Source organism: Callithrix jacchus, chromosome 6, assembly GCF_049354715.1.
Source record: "Callithrix jacchus isolate 240 chromosome 6, calJac240_pri, whole genome shotgun sequence".
Classification (NCBI taxonomy): domain Eukaryota; kingdom Metazoa; phylum Chordata; class Mammalia; order Primates; family Cebidae; genus Callithrix; species Callithrix jacchus.
In genome coordinates, this window is record NC_133507.1 from 100,393,906 (window position 1) to 100,407,972 (window position 14,067).

General features: G+C 36.6%; 1 protein-coding gene across 5 annotated transcripts in view; it reads left to right on the forward strand.

Moving 5' to 3' along the window:
* The window catches only part of DPP10 (dipeptidyl peptidase like 10), a 1,417,953-nt gene that overhangs the window by 1,319,519 nt on the left and 84,367 nt on the right, over positions 1-14,067 (forward strand). For all 5 annotated transcript variants that reach the window (XM_078327944.1, XM_035306582.3, XM_035306580.3 and 2 more), the window contains one exon: positions 8,050-8,204. In XM_078327944.1, coding sequence (XP_078184070.1) covers positions 8,050-8,204 — 155 coding nt within the window. The remainder of the gene's footprint in view (positions 1-8,049; positions 8,205-14,067) is intronic.

A 14,067-nucleotide genomic window follows, 5' to 3' on the forward strand; every position in this document is an offset into this window, starting at 1 on the left:
GAGTTTACAGGGGCCAGGCACTGTGGCCTATGTCTGTAATCCCAGCACTTTGGGAGGCCTAGGTGAGTAGATCACCTGAGGTCAGGAGTTTGAGACCAGCCTGACCAACATAGTGAAACCCCATGTCTAATAAAAATACAAAAATTAGCTGGGCATGGTGGCACACACCTATAGTGCCAGCTACTCAAGAGCCTGAGGCAGAAAATTGTTTGAACTGATACCATGCCACTGCATACCAGCCTGGGCAAAACAGTGAGACTCTTGTCTTTTTTTAAAAAAAAATACAGTTTACACACAATTGGCCCTTAGCATGCATAGATACACACACACATATATGTATACTTTTTCCTCAATATGTCATGTGTATAACTCATGTCTCCTTAATCAAATTGTAAGTTAATTGAGTTGTATAAATCAGTGTCAATATCACAACTGAAGAAAGGTGGCATGTTCAAAGGGAGTAATTCAAGGAGGTTTAATCTATGAAGGGGCCACTGATGATTAAGGTAAATGCTACAAACCATGGCTTCTAATGGTTTAGCCATTAACACCCAAAGGGTAAAGGGGACATAGCAGTCACCTGAAAGTAGAAGAGAGTGCTGTAAATTTTTTACAGAAATAAAAGCAGTGGCTTTTGGTTGGACAAAGGCAAACTCAGATAATTTCGATGCATGGGAGATAAGAAAATACATTCCATGTACTCACTTCCTCCCTTCATTTGATTTGCCAGGGTTTCCTAGTTTTCATACTCAAGAGAAAGTCAGAGAACATAGAATATTCTTATAATTCAAATTAAAAATTTGTTTCCCAGGAAAAGAAGCACACAAAATCTCATCTGCTATTGTTTCTTTGCAGGATGGTGTTAGTCCTGTTATGTATCTGAAATGTATAAATATAGCCACCACTTGTATTTTTCTTTTTTTTTACTTGCATTTTAGGTTTTGGGGTACATGTGAAGAACATGCAAGATTGTTGCATAGGTACACACATGGCAGCATGATTTGCTGCCTTCCTCCCCTTCACCTATATCTGGCATTTCTCCCCATGCTATCTCTCCCCAACTCCCCACCCCCCACTGTCCCTCCCCTGTTTCCCCTCAACAGACCCCAGTGTGTGATGATCCCCTCCCTGTGTCCATGTGTTCCCATTGTTCAACACCCACCTATGAGTGATAACATGCAGTGTTTGATTTTCTGTTCGTGTGTCAGTTTGCTGAGAATGACGGTTTCCAGGTTCATGTGTCCCTACAAAGGACATGAATGGATTGTTTTTGATGGCTGCATAATATTCCATGGTGTATATATGCCACATTTTCCCTGTCCAGTCTATCATCAATGGACATTTGGGTTGGTTCTAGGTCTTTGCTATTGTAAACAGTGCTCAATGAACATTCATGTGCATGTGTCTTTATAGTAGAACGATTTATAATCCTTTGGATATACAACCAGTAATGGGATTGCTGGGTCAAATGGAATTTCTATTTCTAGGTCCTTGAGCAGTCGCCCCACTGTCTTCCACAATGGTTGAACTAATTTACACTCCCACCAACAGTGTAAAAGTGTTCCCATTTCTCCACATCCTCTCCAGCATCTATTGTTTCCAGCTTTTTCAATGATCACCATTCTAACTGGCGTGAGATGGTATCTCAATGTAGTTTTGATTTGCATTTCTCTAATGACCAGTGATGACGAGCATTTTTTCTTATGTTTATTGGCCTCATGTATGTCTTCTTTTGTAAAGTGTCTGTTCATATCCTTTGCCCACTTTTGAATGGGCTCGTTTGTTTCTTTCTTGTAAATCGGTTTTAGTTCTTTGTAAATTTTGAGTATCAGCCCTTTGTCAGATGGGTAGACAGCAAACATTTTTTCCCATTCTGTTGTTTGCTGATTCACTCTAATTACTGTTTCTTTTGCCATGCAGAAATTGTAGAGTTTGATTAGGTCCCATTTGTCTATTTTGGCTTTTGCTGCCAATGATTTTGGTGTGTTGGTCATGAAGTCCTTGCCTACATCTATTTCCTGAATGGTTTTGCCTAGATTTTCTTCTAGAGATTTTATGGTATTTTGTCTTATGTTTAAGTCTTTAATTCATCTGGAGTTAATTTTAGTGTAAGGTGTCAGGAAGGGGTCCTGTTTCTGCTTTCTGCACATGGCTAGCCAGTTTTCCCAACACCATTTATTAAACAGGGAATCCTTTCCCCATTGCTTGTTTTTGTCAGGTTTGTCAAAGATTGGAAGGTTGTAGATATGTTGTGTTGCCTCCAAGGCCTCTTTTCTGTTACATTGGTCTATATCTCTGTTTTGGTACCAGTTTCATGCTGTTTTGATTACTGTAGCCTTGTAGTATAGTTTGAAGTCCAGTAGTGTGATGCCTTCTACTGTGTTCTTTTTGCTTAGAATTGACTTGGCTATGTGGATTCTCTTTTGGTTCCATATGAAGTTTAAGGTGTTTTTTTTCCAGTTCTGTGAAGAAAGTCATTGGTAGCTTGATGGGGATAGCGCTGAATTTGTAAATTGCTTTGGGCAGTATGGCCATTTTCACGATATTGATTCTTCCTAACCATGAACATGGAATGTTTTTCCATCTGTTTGTGTCCTCTCTTATTTTGTTGAGCAGTGGTTTGTAGTTTTCCTTGAAGAGGTCCTTTATGTTCTTTGTTAGTTGTATTCCTAGGTATTTTATTCTCTTTGTAGCAATTGTGAATGGCAGTTCGTTCTTGATTTGTCTCTCTTTAAGTCTGTTATTGGTGTATAAGAATGCTTGTGATTTCTGCACATTGATTTTGTATCCTGAGATTTTGCTGAAGTTGCTTATCAGTTTCAAGAGATTTTGGGCTGAGATGATGAGGTCTTCTAGATATACTATCATGTCATCTGCAAATAGAGACAATTTGACTTCCTCCTTTCCTATTTGAATACCCTGTATTTTTTTTTCTTGCCTGATTGCTCTGGCTAGGACTTCCAGTACTATATTGAATAGGAGTGATAAGAGAGGTAATCCTTGTCTAGTGCCAGATTTCAAAGGGAATGCTTCCAGTTTTTGCCCATTCAGTATGATATTGGCTGTTGGTTTGTCATAAGTAGCTTTTATTATTTTTAGATACATTCCATCAATGCCTAGCTTACTGAGAGTTTTTAAGCATGAAGGGCTGTTGAATTTTGTCAGAGGCCTTCTCTGCATCAAATGAAATAATCATGTGGATTTTGTTTTTGGTTCTGTTTATGTGGTGTACTACATTTACAGACTTGTGTATGTTGAACCAGCCTTGCATCTTTGGGATGAATCCTACTTGATTATGGTGGATAAGTGTTTTAATGTGCTGTTGCAATTGGCTTGACAGTATTTTATTGCATCTGTGTTCATCATGGATATTGGCCTGAGGTTTTCTTTTCTTTTTGAGTCTCTGCTCTGTTTTGGTATCAGGATGATGTTGGTTTCATAAAATGATTTGGGAAGGATTCCCTCTTTTTAGATTATTTGGAATAGTTTCAGAAGGAATGGAACCAGCTCCTCTTTGTATGTCTGGTAGAATTTGACTGTGAACCCATCTGGACCTGGGATTTTTTGGGGTGGTAGGCTCTTAATTGCTGCCTCAACTTCAGACCTTGTTATTGGTCTATTCAGGGTTTTGATTTCTTCCTGGTTTAGGCTTGGGAGGATGCCACTTGTATTTTTCATAGAAGGTTGTGGAAAAATGTCTCCATTAATTAAAAAAAAATAAGCTTATTGCGTGGTCTTAGTTGGTAATTACAGTTGATCATTCCTTTTACTTTTACTTTCGGTCAGCATGCCAGAGAGGTTAAGAGGCAAGTTAGGCCAAAACTTCATTCCTGCTAAATCTTATTCCTTTCCATTCTTTTCTTGTTTTCTTGTTTTTTTATTTTTTGACGAAGTTTCCTTGTGTCACTCAGGCTGAAGTATAGTGTCGCAGTCTCAGCCAACTGCAATCTCTGGCTCCTGGGTTCAAGCGATTCTCCTGCCTCAGCCTCCTAAGTAGCTGGGATGACAGGTGCCCACCATGCCCGGCTAATTTTAATTTTTTTTTTATTGGTTTGTTTGTTTGTTTAGATATGGGGTTTTGCTATGTTGGCCAGACTAGTCTCAAACTCCTGACTTCACATGATCCACCCACCTCGGCCTTTTAAAGTGCTGGTATTACAGGCATGAGTCACTGCACCTGGCCCCATCATTTTCTTAATTATGTAGTTACAGTTTTGGTTTTCCATAAACCAGTACTGTTGGGCAAAAATGTATTTGTGACTCTCCTGAGTTTGAAATGTATTTCTCCTTGCCCTCCTTTGCATAGCAAACACATTTTTATTTCTAGAAGATGAAGTCTATCATCAGACCCAGCTTAGAAACTGTGTTTTGTCTTTGTGTGTGAGGGGGGTGGGTGTACATAATGAGCCCACAATGGTGGGAAGAAAATTCAAGTTTCCACTTCAGGGGTATAGAATTATGATTATATTCCTAGTGTATACACTCCTCCTTTAGGCAATGGACTTCTGAATTCACCAACTTCAGTATTTTGAGAATGAGAAGCAAATTGTGTCCTGTGGGTTATTGGTGTGATAGTAAAAGATAACACTACTACTTCTACCCCTTAGTGCCTAATCTGTACCTCATGGCTATGCAGGTGAGACATACTGCATGATAAAGGATGACATCCTGGCTTTAAGATTATTGCTAAACAAATAGTGCCAAAACTGAGGTAGAGCAGACTATTTAATTCTTCTGTCAATCCAGGGAGGACATGAAATTAGTAAATTCCACCACTGAGCCCATTACCCTTTTTGCCAAAAGTATTTCCTTTCTTGAGATAATGTAATATATAGATTATTATGGTAATGGATAAATGCCTATATAAAGAACATTGTTGAACAGAACAGTAGGCAGCAAAAGCAAATCCACACCCAGAATATGAATATGTGTGTATCTCTGTGATGACAAAATGCTACACTGTCTTGATGGAAAGTTTTTCATATAATTCACATGCTTTCCACATTACATTATCTCAAAAAAGGAAATATTTTGTGGCAAAAAATTCACATGCCATCAGCTGTTCTCCTGAGATGTGATGCTATGTCAAAGATTCAGATAGCCACTACCATTGGCAGGTAATGATGGGAGTCAGAGGCTGATGGACATGTACTTGGCAGTCATATCATCCACCTGATGACTGACAGCCTCCTCTGTTATGGATGTGCTCCAGTGGATGTTAAGTGGGACAATAATATCTTCACATTTTCACATTTTTCCCCTTTCTAGTAAGTTGATTCATTTGTTTTTTCCTAAACCTCCTTGTTACTGGTTTTCTAGTTTTACTTTTGCCATATCCCTGATCAGGTGGACACTTGTATTAGTTACTGTTCATGAGTCAGGATGGTTCCATGCCTCGAACTAAGTCTTTTGCCATGAAATGTGGACAACTAAATATTAAATTCAAAATCTTACAAACTGGGAAGATTTCTGTTTATTATTGTCTTTCAGTGCCACTCCTGAGTCAGTGCCACTCCTGAGTCAGATTGTAGTATGGAGCCTACCCAATTCCAGCTTGTTGTTTTGTACATCATGCAGACCTGCCATAAACCAGGCCTGCATCAATTTTTCTCTTGACAACTTGTGTTAGAAAACATGCCTTGTGGCACAGATGTGAGAAGAGAAGAGGGGATGAAGCAGAGAAGGCAATACAATGGGCAGTCACATTTGTTTTCTGGCTCAATTTCTCATTTATTTTATAGTGGAATGGTGCTGTGTGTATGTTCAGTTCTGTGGTCAGTGGATCAGATAACAGTCAGTTCATGATAGGCAGTTTGGGATGCATGCTCAGTGGGTATCCCATGGTGAGGCTAAATGTATCTGCTGGAGCCCTGGAAAGAACTACTCAATAAATAGATAATATTTTTAATACAAGTGACAGTGTTCTTTTTTAATCTTGTAATGCCTGTCTGATGATTGTCATATAGAGAGTGCCAAAGGCTCCACACAGCATCTCTGTTTGCCATGGACACTGACATTGCCATTGGATCTGCTGAAGTCACAAGGTTCAGGATGTAGAGAAGGTTGCAATATGGCCTCGATCAGTTGCAGGACCCCCTGGTATACCGATTCCACTCAGAAATAGCAGCTTTACAGCTTGCCTGAGATACAGAACAGAGAATATATGTCAATGTGGCTTATGTTGTTTTCAAATTCCAAAGAATCCACTTCCTCTTTACTTTTGCATAAGTATGACCCCAACTATTTTTCTCTCACTTTGGAAAAGATATCCCAGTGCATCCCAAACTACTAGATTTCTAGAAACATCCCCGTGTTGCACACTTTGTAAGTTTTACAGAAATTTGTCTTCCATTCTCTGCCTCTGTGCAGAGGAGGGTTAGTTCCCTTGGATAGAGGTTGCTTCTGTCAGCAAGAAGACTTGTCACAATTTTGATGCGCAGTATCTTCAGCCATAAAATTAACCACATACAGCAGCATTCAGCCGTAACGTGTTATTTATAAGATTGGTTTAGAAATTGTAACTATACTGTATACTTTTGTTCAAACACTCTTATCCTGTGTGTTGGAGTCCCAGTCCATCTTTATGAATATCTTTGTCTTACATTAAAAGAAAAAATGGGGTTGAATCTGTAATATATATTGCAGACCTACAACAATTCCTATGTTCTCTTAGACTGTGGTCATAGTTTCCCTGAAACTACAGAAGAGAGGGACTCTTCCAAAGATATCATCATGACCTTTTGTTCTGCATGGGCATTCCTAATTTCACAATCAGGGTTACAAGTTCTTTTTTCTGTGTAATATCTCTGGGGAGTCAGAAGAACCTTGAGAAATATGTTTCCTAATCTTTACAATCACCATTGTTGTAGCAAGTAAATGCCACAAGCACTTGTTCTCCCAATGCCTTTTCCCTCTAGCTTTCCAATCATGCCACCACCAGTGATGATTGATTACTTATAATTCCATCTCTTTCTATGGACTGTCTATGCTTCAATTCCCACCTGAGAAGGTGATAAATTCCACTTATACGTATAGATAGAGAGATGACAAACATAGTCTCAAAATCTAATTTTCGGGGTCTCTTCTGAGTCTGCTGCTAGTATTAACTTCCGTGTCTGTAGGAGTCCCAAGTGTTGGCACATTCAACAAGATAATTTGAAGATAATTTATTTACAAAGAGAACATTTTATTATCTTTTTATTTACAAAGAGAACATTTGCTAAGGTGAAGGGGTAAGAAAACCACAAAGGGAAGTGATGTAAACGAAGCTAGTAGCCAAGTTGTTACAACTCCTATGACCATGAAGATGAGCCATTACCAGACACAGGAGAAATTTGTGTAGACATGGCTGCAGTGACAGGAGTAGTGACATCATTTAAAGTTCACAGCCAGCCTGAGGTAACATTGTAGGATAGAGCCAAGAGAATAAATAACCTGACTTTATTCTCTTCTTTCTAATCTCCTGCCAAAGGGAAGCCAGAGGATATGGGGGCCCTTTTGATGTCATTCATATAAGTTAGCTTTCTGGACCAGAAAGCAGGAATCAAAAAGTAGATAATGGATCTTGAATTACATGAAAGATATCTAGTATATTTCTTTTTCAATTTCCTTAGAGCTTAAAATAGTTGATGAATTTAGTGGGCCCTCAACTTGTTTGATGAAGATAGAGTGCAAATATGATTATATACAAATATGAATGAATATTTCATATTCATGAATATGAATATGGATATGGTTTAAGGCTACATCTCACCCTTCAATCACTGTTCTCATTCTGATTGCTCTAGTAGTGCTTTCATCTGTTCTGTCTACATTGCTGAAAATCCATGCAATCCTGACTTCACTGCTTCATTGTTTCCTTCCTCTACAGCTGCTCTTCCTGGAATTAAAAGGGTAACTTAGAATTGGGGGATTCTCAGGGAAGTTAATAAAATCCAATACACAGTCTAGAAAATGTAGATGTACAATGGAGATTTCAAGGACAGATGTTTGTGGGTCACTGAGCCCACATCTCTACAGTTGGTCTCAAATAACACTCATTTATTCTAGAGGAACTCCTGCATTCTCATATCGCCCACTGGTGGTCTCCAGATGGAGAAAGACTTGCCTTCCTGATGATAAATGACTCCTTGGTACCCAGCATGGTTATCCCTCGGTTTACTGGAGCATTGTATCCCAAAGGAAAGCAGTATCCGTATCCTAAGGTAAGTAACATGGAAGTACTATTTTGTTGCTTCTCTCTCTGCACTAGTGACTTGACTAATGGTATTCTTGGTTCTTGAGCAAGTTGTCTTTGGAGGAAAACAGTTCTTCTTACTTGTCAGACTCATCATTTTCAAACAGCCAATAGTCTATATGCAATGCTTGGGTGGAAAGAGGTAGAGACAATTTGAAAGTTTGTGAACTTTCACTTTTGCTGCATTTCTTTCCTTTTGATGCTCACTTTTATCTTTTCACATCTTACAGTAGAAAGAGGGAGAGGAGTGATTGGGGATGTACTGAGGTCAGGACAATGATTTCTGCAAGGCCTATCCCATAATAGGTGTTACAAGGGAGAGGAAAGTGCCATGTTTAAATACATTGGAAGATCTTTAAAAAAAAATCTAGCTTCTTTCAGATGATTTCTTAGGGCACCTAATGTACTATATGTTAATGTGTATAAATCTTCTATAAAAAATAGACTATGTATAAAGAATCTCCAGTATGAAATACATTAAGCATAAAGAATCTCAATAAAGAATAGACCAGGCATAAAAAATCACCCATAAATAATAGACTAAGCATAAAGGATTTATTAGCATTAGTATTAATATCAGCATTACCTCGGCAGAGCGTACTCTAGAACACATCATATAAAATGGCAGTATGGAGTCATAGCCCTGGGTAGGTAAGATAGATGGAATTTTTTTATCGGATGAAGCAACTATGGAAATATGTTACAGACAGCAAAACTGTTTTCAAGTTTTGGGCAAGGCCTCTATAAGAGGGTTGCCGAAACATCTGAATTGTACTCTTTTTTTCCTTGGTATGCTATCTTTAATTACTTTAGATCTCTTTAAAACATGTATTTTCCCAATGTTTTATAATAGAGAAGAAGGCTCATGAGTAAGACCTCCTATACATTAATCACGTAAAGATGTCTTATAGGAAACTTTTAAGATTTCATTTCTCATTTTAGCTCCTAAGTAAGAGAGGATGTTGATATAATTTAGAAGCCATTTAAAACCATTTCTTTAGTGAGTTGCACTTTGTTTTTTCAATCACAATAGGTTTTCAACTTTTTAAATCATGTACTACATTAGTTGGACATACTACTGGGTAGATTCCCATCACCTTCATTACTGTAGCCCTGTCAGGGTGGCGGTGGGATCAGTCACAGTTTCCTTCTATTCCCACCGTCTACCAGATTCACGTTATCCAAGGGCAAAAAAAGAAAAAAGGAGGCTTGATTATGGAGGATCACAAATAAGATGAGCATTTTCCTCAGTTAGATGCTGCTGCCTTTCTTTCTCATCCATCTTCATGCCACAGATTGTAGTATTAAATGCAAGGTTAGGAAGAATCTGACCTGATGACTTTAAAATGCCATTTTTAGGATCTTCTTTGGACATAGATTAGAAGGCCTATATACTCAGTGGTCTTCAGGAGAAAATACTGATTTAACTTCACAAAAAAATAATCCGCACCAAGAGATTTTTAATGTACTCAAAGAAAAGAACTGTTTTCCCCAATTACAGATTTAACTTTTTTTTTCGTTTTTTTCCTTTTTTTTTTTTTTTTTGGTGCATGAGAGTTTGGGCCTTTACAGCCTACCGCACAACTTTTTCCCCAGAGAAAAACTGAAAAATTGCCTCTAATATTTTAATTCTCACATTGTTTGATTTATGATAATAAATATTCACCTGACAATTTAAATGTGAAATGGAGAACTAGTGACGTACTATGAAAGACACATTCAACTGTTCAGTACACTGCACAAAGGAATAAAATCACATCCAGCTGCTCAATGCACTGCACTAAGAAAATTCAGTCAGTTCGGCGGAAGGGACAACTGTTTGTAACTGATTTCCCAAAAGAAATGGATTTTTTTGCATTCACATAGAAAAGCCATATACATTTGCTGCATCTTTTGCCTTTTTAGTTCTAAACTCATAGTGCTTAAACTTGGCTACACCTAGGCCTCATAAATTTGACTAGATTGAGACAAACAAATGGACCAATGGAAGCATTTGAGAAAATTAAATTATGTCAACAACAATTCAGCAATAATATAAACTTAGATTCTTTATTGTTTGATAATTTATGATAAATTATGTCAGCAATAATATAAACCTACTTTATTATTTAATAATTTCTTTTAATTAATATTGCTTAATAGCAAAGATAGGCATAATGATAACGTTTGTTTAATAATTGTAGAAATTACATGTGCTAGTGATAAACTTTAGGTTTTCAGGGAGACTTTCCACTTGTTTGTTTTTTTCTCATTTGGTCTTTATCAAAATTGCCTCTATTTTACAAATAAGCAAACAGATTCTAAAAGGCTTAGTGCTTTTATACAAGTTAGAGGTATTTTAAGAACAGAGAAAAAACTCAAATCTATTGATTTCATCAAAATTATGAGGCCTAGGAATGGCAAAGTTCAAGCACCATGAGTCTAGAACTAAGAAGGCAGTTTGAAGATGCAGCTAATACATATGGCTTTTCTATATGAATAAAAAAAAAAAAAAACTAAAATCTATTGATTTCATCCCTCTCTATAAAACCACCACAGGTCAACAGTTTGTATTTCCAAAGACACAGCTGGAATCGAAACATCTCCTTGTCAAGTTAGCACATATATATGGAGCTCTGTTTGCTCCATTTACTCCTTATCACTTAGCTATATGTGGGTGCTATTCTTAGCACACCTGCCATTATATTTGCTAATAATATATATAACTATATACAATGACTACCATTAATATTTATTAAAAATAAAAAATATGCAGATATTTAGTCATCAGGTGATTTTTAGTAGGAAGACCTGCTCACCTACCCAGGTACTAAAGACAGTGAGAGTCAAATAAAATAATCTGTTTTGGTCCTTGTTCTTAAAATAAATTTCAGTATTATTTTGTGTATGTGACTTCAATTTTCAGATTTCTTTTATCTACTCATTTCAAAGATGTTTTGTTAGTTTTTTGCTGTAACAAATGTATTGTTTCAATTCACTCTTATGCAATAAACCTTCAAAAAGTGCTACTTTGGAAATTGAAACAACATATAGAGTTTATACTAAATTGTGATTTAAGTTAAACTAGATTAAAATGTGTATAACAAATACCTAATGTGGTCAGATTTACTAATGAAATACAGTAAACAAGTACATTTGTATTTTACTTAATTCAGCATGACTCAGAACTCATAAAATACCCTATCATTAGCAATTCAGCACAAAAGAGATGCACAGTTCTATCCTAGTCACCTCAGGTTAATCTTTTTAATTAAAACATTATCTTGTTTAATGACAATTTAGTTGCCAGGAAAATAAGGTTAATTGCTATTGAGGCTTGTGTTTCAGAATAATAAAGAAATTTGTGGATTTGCAGTCTTCATGGCAAGTATAACTATAAAAACAAATAGATGAATACCCTCTAGTCTGCAAACTCTTGAAATTATTCAAATGATTCAAATATTAAAATTTACAGAACCATATACTATGAACTTGTGATGTGTGTTAATTTCAAAACTTCATGGAAAGATACAAATATGAGATTATAGAATGCTGGACATTTGAATTTTGGAAGCAACCTAATGCTTAGTTGAGTTGTTCACATTTTGTCTGAAAACTGGCCACGAGTTTGTACAACTTTTCATTTGTGTTCATGTAGAAGTTAATTAGAGTATCAGTTATCCTATATAAGCTTACATTGCTGCTGACATAAAGGAAACTGCCTTAAAGATATGATAACAGATATGTCTTTAACAAAGCATGCCATAAAACTGCATCATTGGTAAGAATTTGCAGAAAGATCTAATTTAATTAAATTTCCCATTTGCTTTAATCAGTGTATTGAATGATTAAAAAAATAGAAGCACAGCTTTTCACTAACTAGAAAAGAACTTTTAGTGTCTTAATAATTATCATTTAAATTCACTATCATATACTATTTTCAGCATTTTATATAAACCTTTTTTATTAGTCTATGAGATATTTTTATCACAGGGAGGAAAATTTCAACTTAAAATTTCTGATTTGTGACATATTCTCAAAGAATATGACAAAATGAGACAAATAAAATGATACTTGAGACTCTTTAGCATGTGCTCATAGCTATGCCAAGTAAATAACAGAGTCAACATTTGGACTCAGGTTTCTCTGACTTACGCATTAAGCTAAGCCCATTCTCAAAATGTGGTGCTTTCACCAGCTTCATAGGGTATCAGTCTCATGCTGGAGGTGGACTGCCTTTAGCAATCAGTAGCTTAACAGGCTCCTCCGGACCTCTGAATGATTCTGATGGTGGCTAACATTTGAAGACCACCAAGCTGTTAGGTAGATAGATAAATAGATAAGGATAGAAATATAGATCAGTGTTTTGTTAAAATTTGCACACTCATTATCTGGGAATTTTGTTTAAACAGATTCTTGGCCCACATTCAGAGATTCTAATTCCGAGTCTGAATAAGGTTTCAGGTGGGGTCCAGGAATTTGTGTTGTTAAGGTTCCAGGAGATGCTGATTGATGCTACTGGTCCAAGAACAACACCTTGAATGGCACTGCTAATACTGTATCCAGCTCTAAAGTTTAACACACCTGATCCAGCTAGAGAAATGGTAGACTAAAAATTAAATAGATAAGGCCATTAATTTCAGGGAGAAACACGACAACTAAATTAAAAGAAAAATGATGTGAAAGGGAGCTCCTGAGAGTCACAGAAGGCTAACCTGCCCAACAAATGTGCTGAGGCACTGTCAGGTTTGGGAATAATGAAATGATTTGCAAATTCTTACATAGATTATATATAAGAATCTTATATAAATTCTATAGTCTTTGGTGTGTGGCAGGCTCGTAGCTTATCTTCCAGGGAGCCCTTTACTCTATAAACCAATTTCATAATTTCTCTTAATAGTTACCTCATTTCTGTAGTGGAAACCTTTCCTGACTTCTTCCTTTGGCTCAATACTTCTAACCATTGAATGATGCACTTCTGCCAATGTGCTCGTCTCTTTTGATATCCTAACAGAATAGTTATTGAGGAGCTCTTGCTGGCTATTGGTAGAATGTATTATGTTGATTCTGATTCTGACTTAACTCTGGATTTTGTCAATACCAATTCCTTAAAAATGGATCTTTGTCATTTTTAAATCAGTTTACTCATTCCCTTTAGATTTTTATCAGATCTTTAAATTCAACTAATATTTAATTTCCTTTTTCTTCTCTATATATCTCACACGGACTTCTTTAAGCATCAGCTACATCATAAAAGTAATGGTGTATTGTTTAGAAATATATTGAGCCACACGTAATCAAGCAATTTGGTACATCATTGATATGATTATTCATTCATTCATTCAAACTGCTTGAAAGTTCTCATTCCTGCCCCTACTTACTCACAGTATATTTGGCAAAACTTTTAAGGCCATTTTGTTGGAAAGAACAGAAAGCACAACATTCACATTGTAGTTAAGAGCCACCTGGGTTTAAATACTAACTTTCTCAGTTTTAGGTGTTTCACCTTGCACAATTTGCTTAGATTCTACATTGTGACCAAGAAAATGGTTGTATGTTAGGACTGTAGGGACATTTAATTAGATAATGTAGACAAGGCCTTTAGTGTCTACTATGTGCCAGAAACATACCAACTGCTATGCCTGCAAGTCATTATTTATTTAATAAAATGTTGATTCACTGAGCTTAAATTACATTATCCTTGCTGCTGCCTTTCTATTCCTTATGCCAGGTATTCAGTACTCAGTGAGGGCAGTCTGCCCATGGCCCACCTCCCAAGGGTCAATTATGCAAACGAGTCACCCCATTTAGTAATTAGTGATGTTTAAAAAAAAAGCCTGGGAGATTTGGAA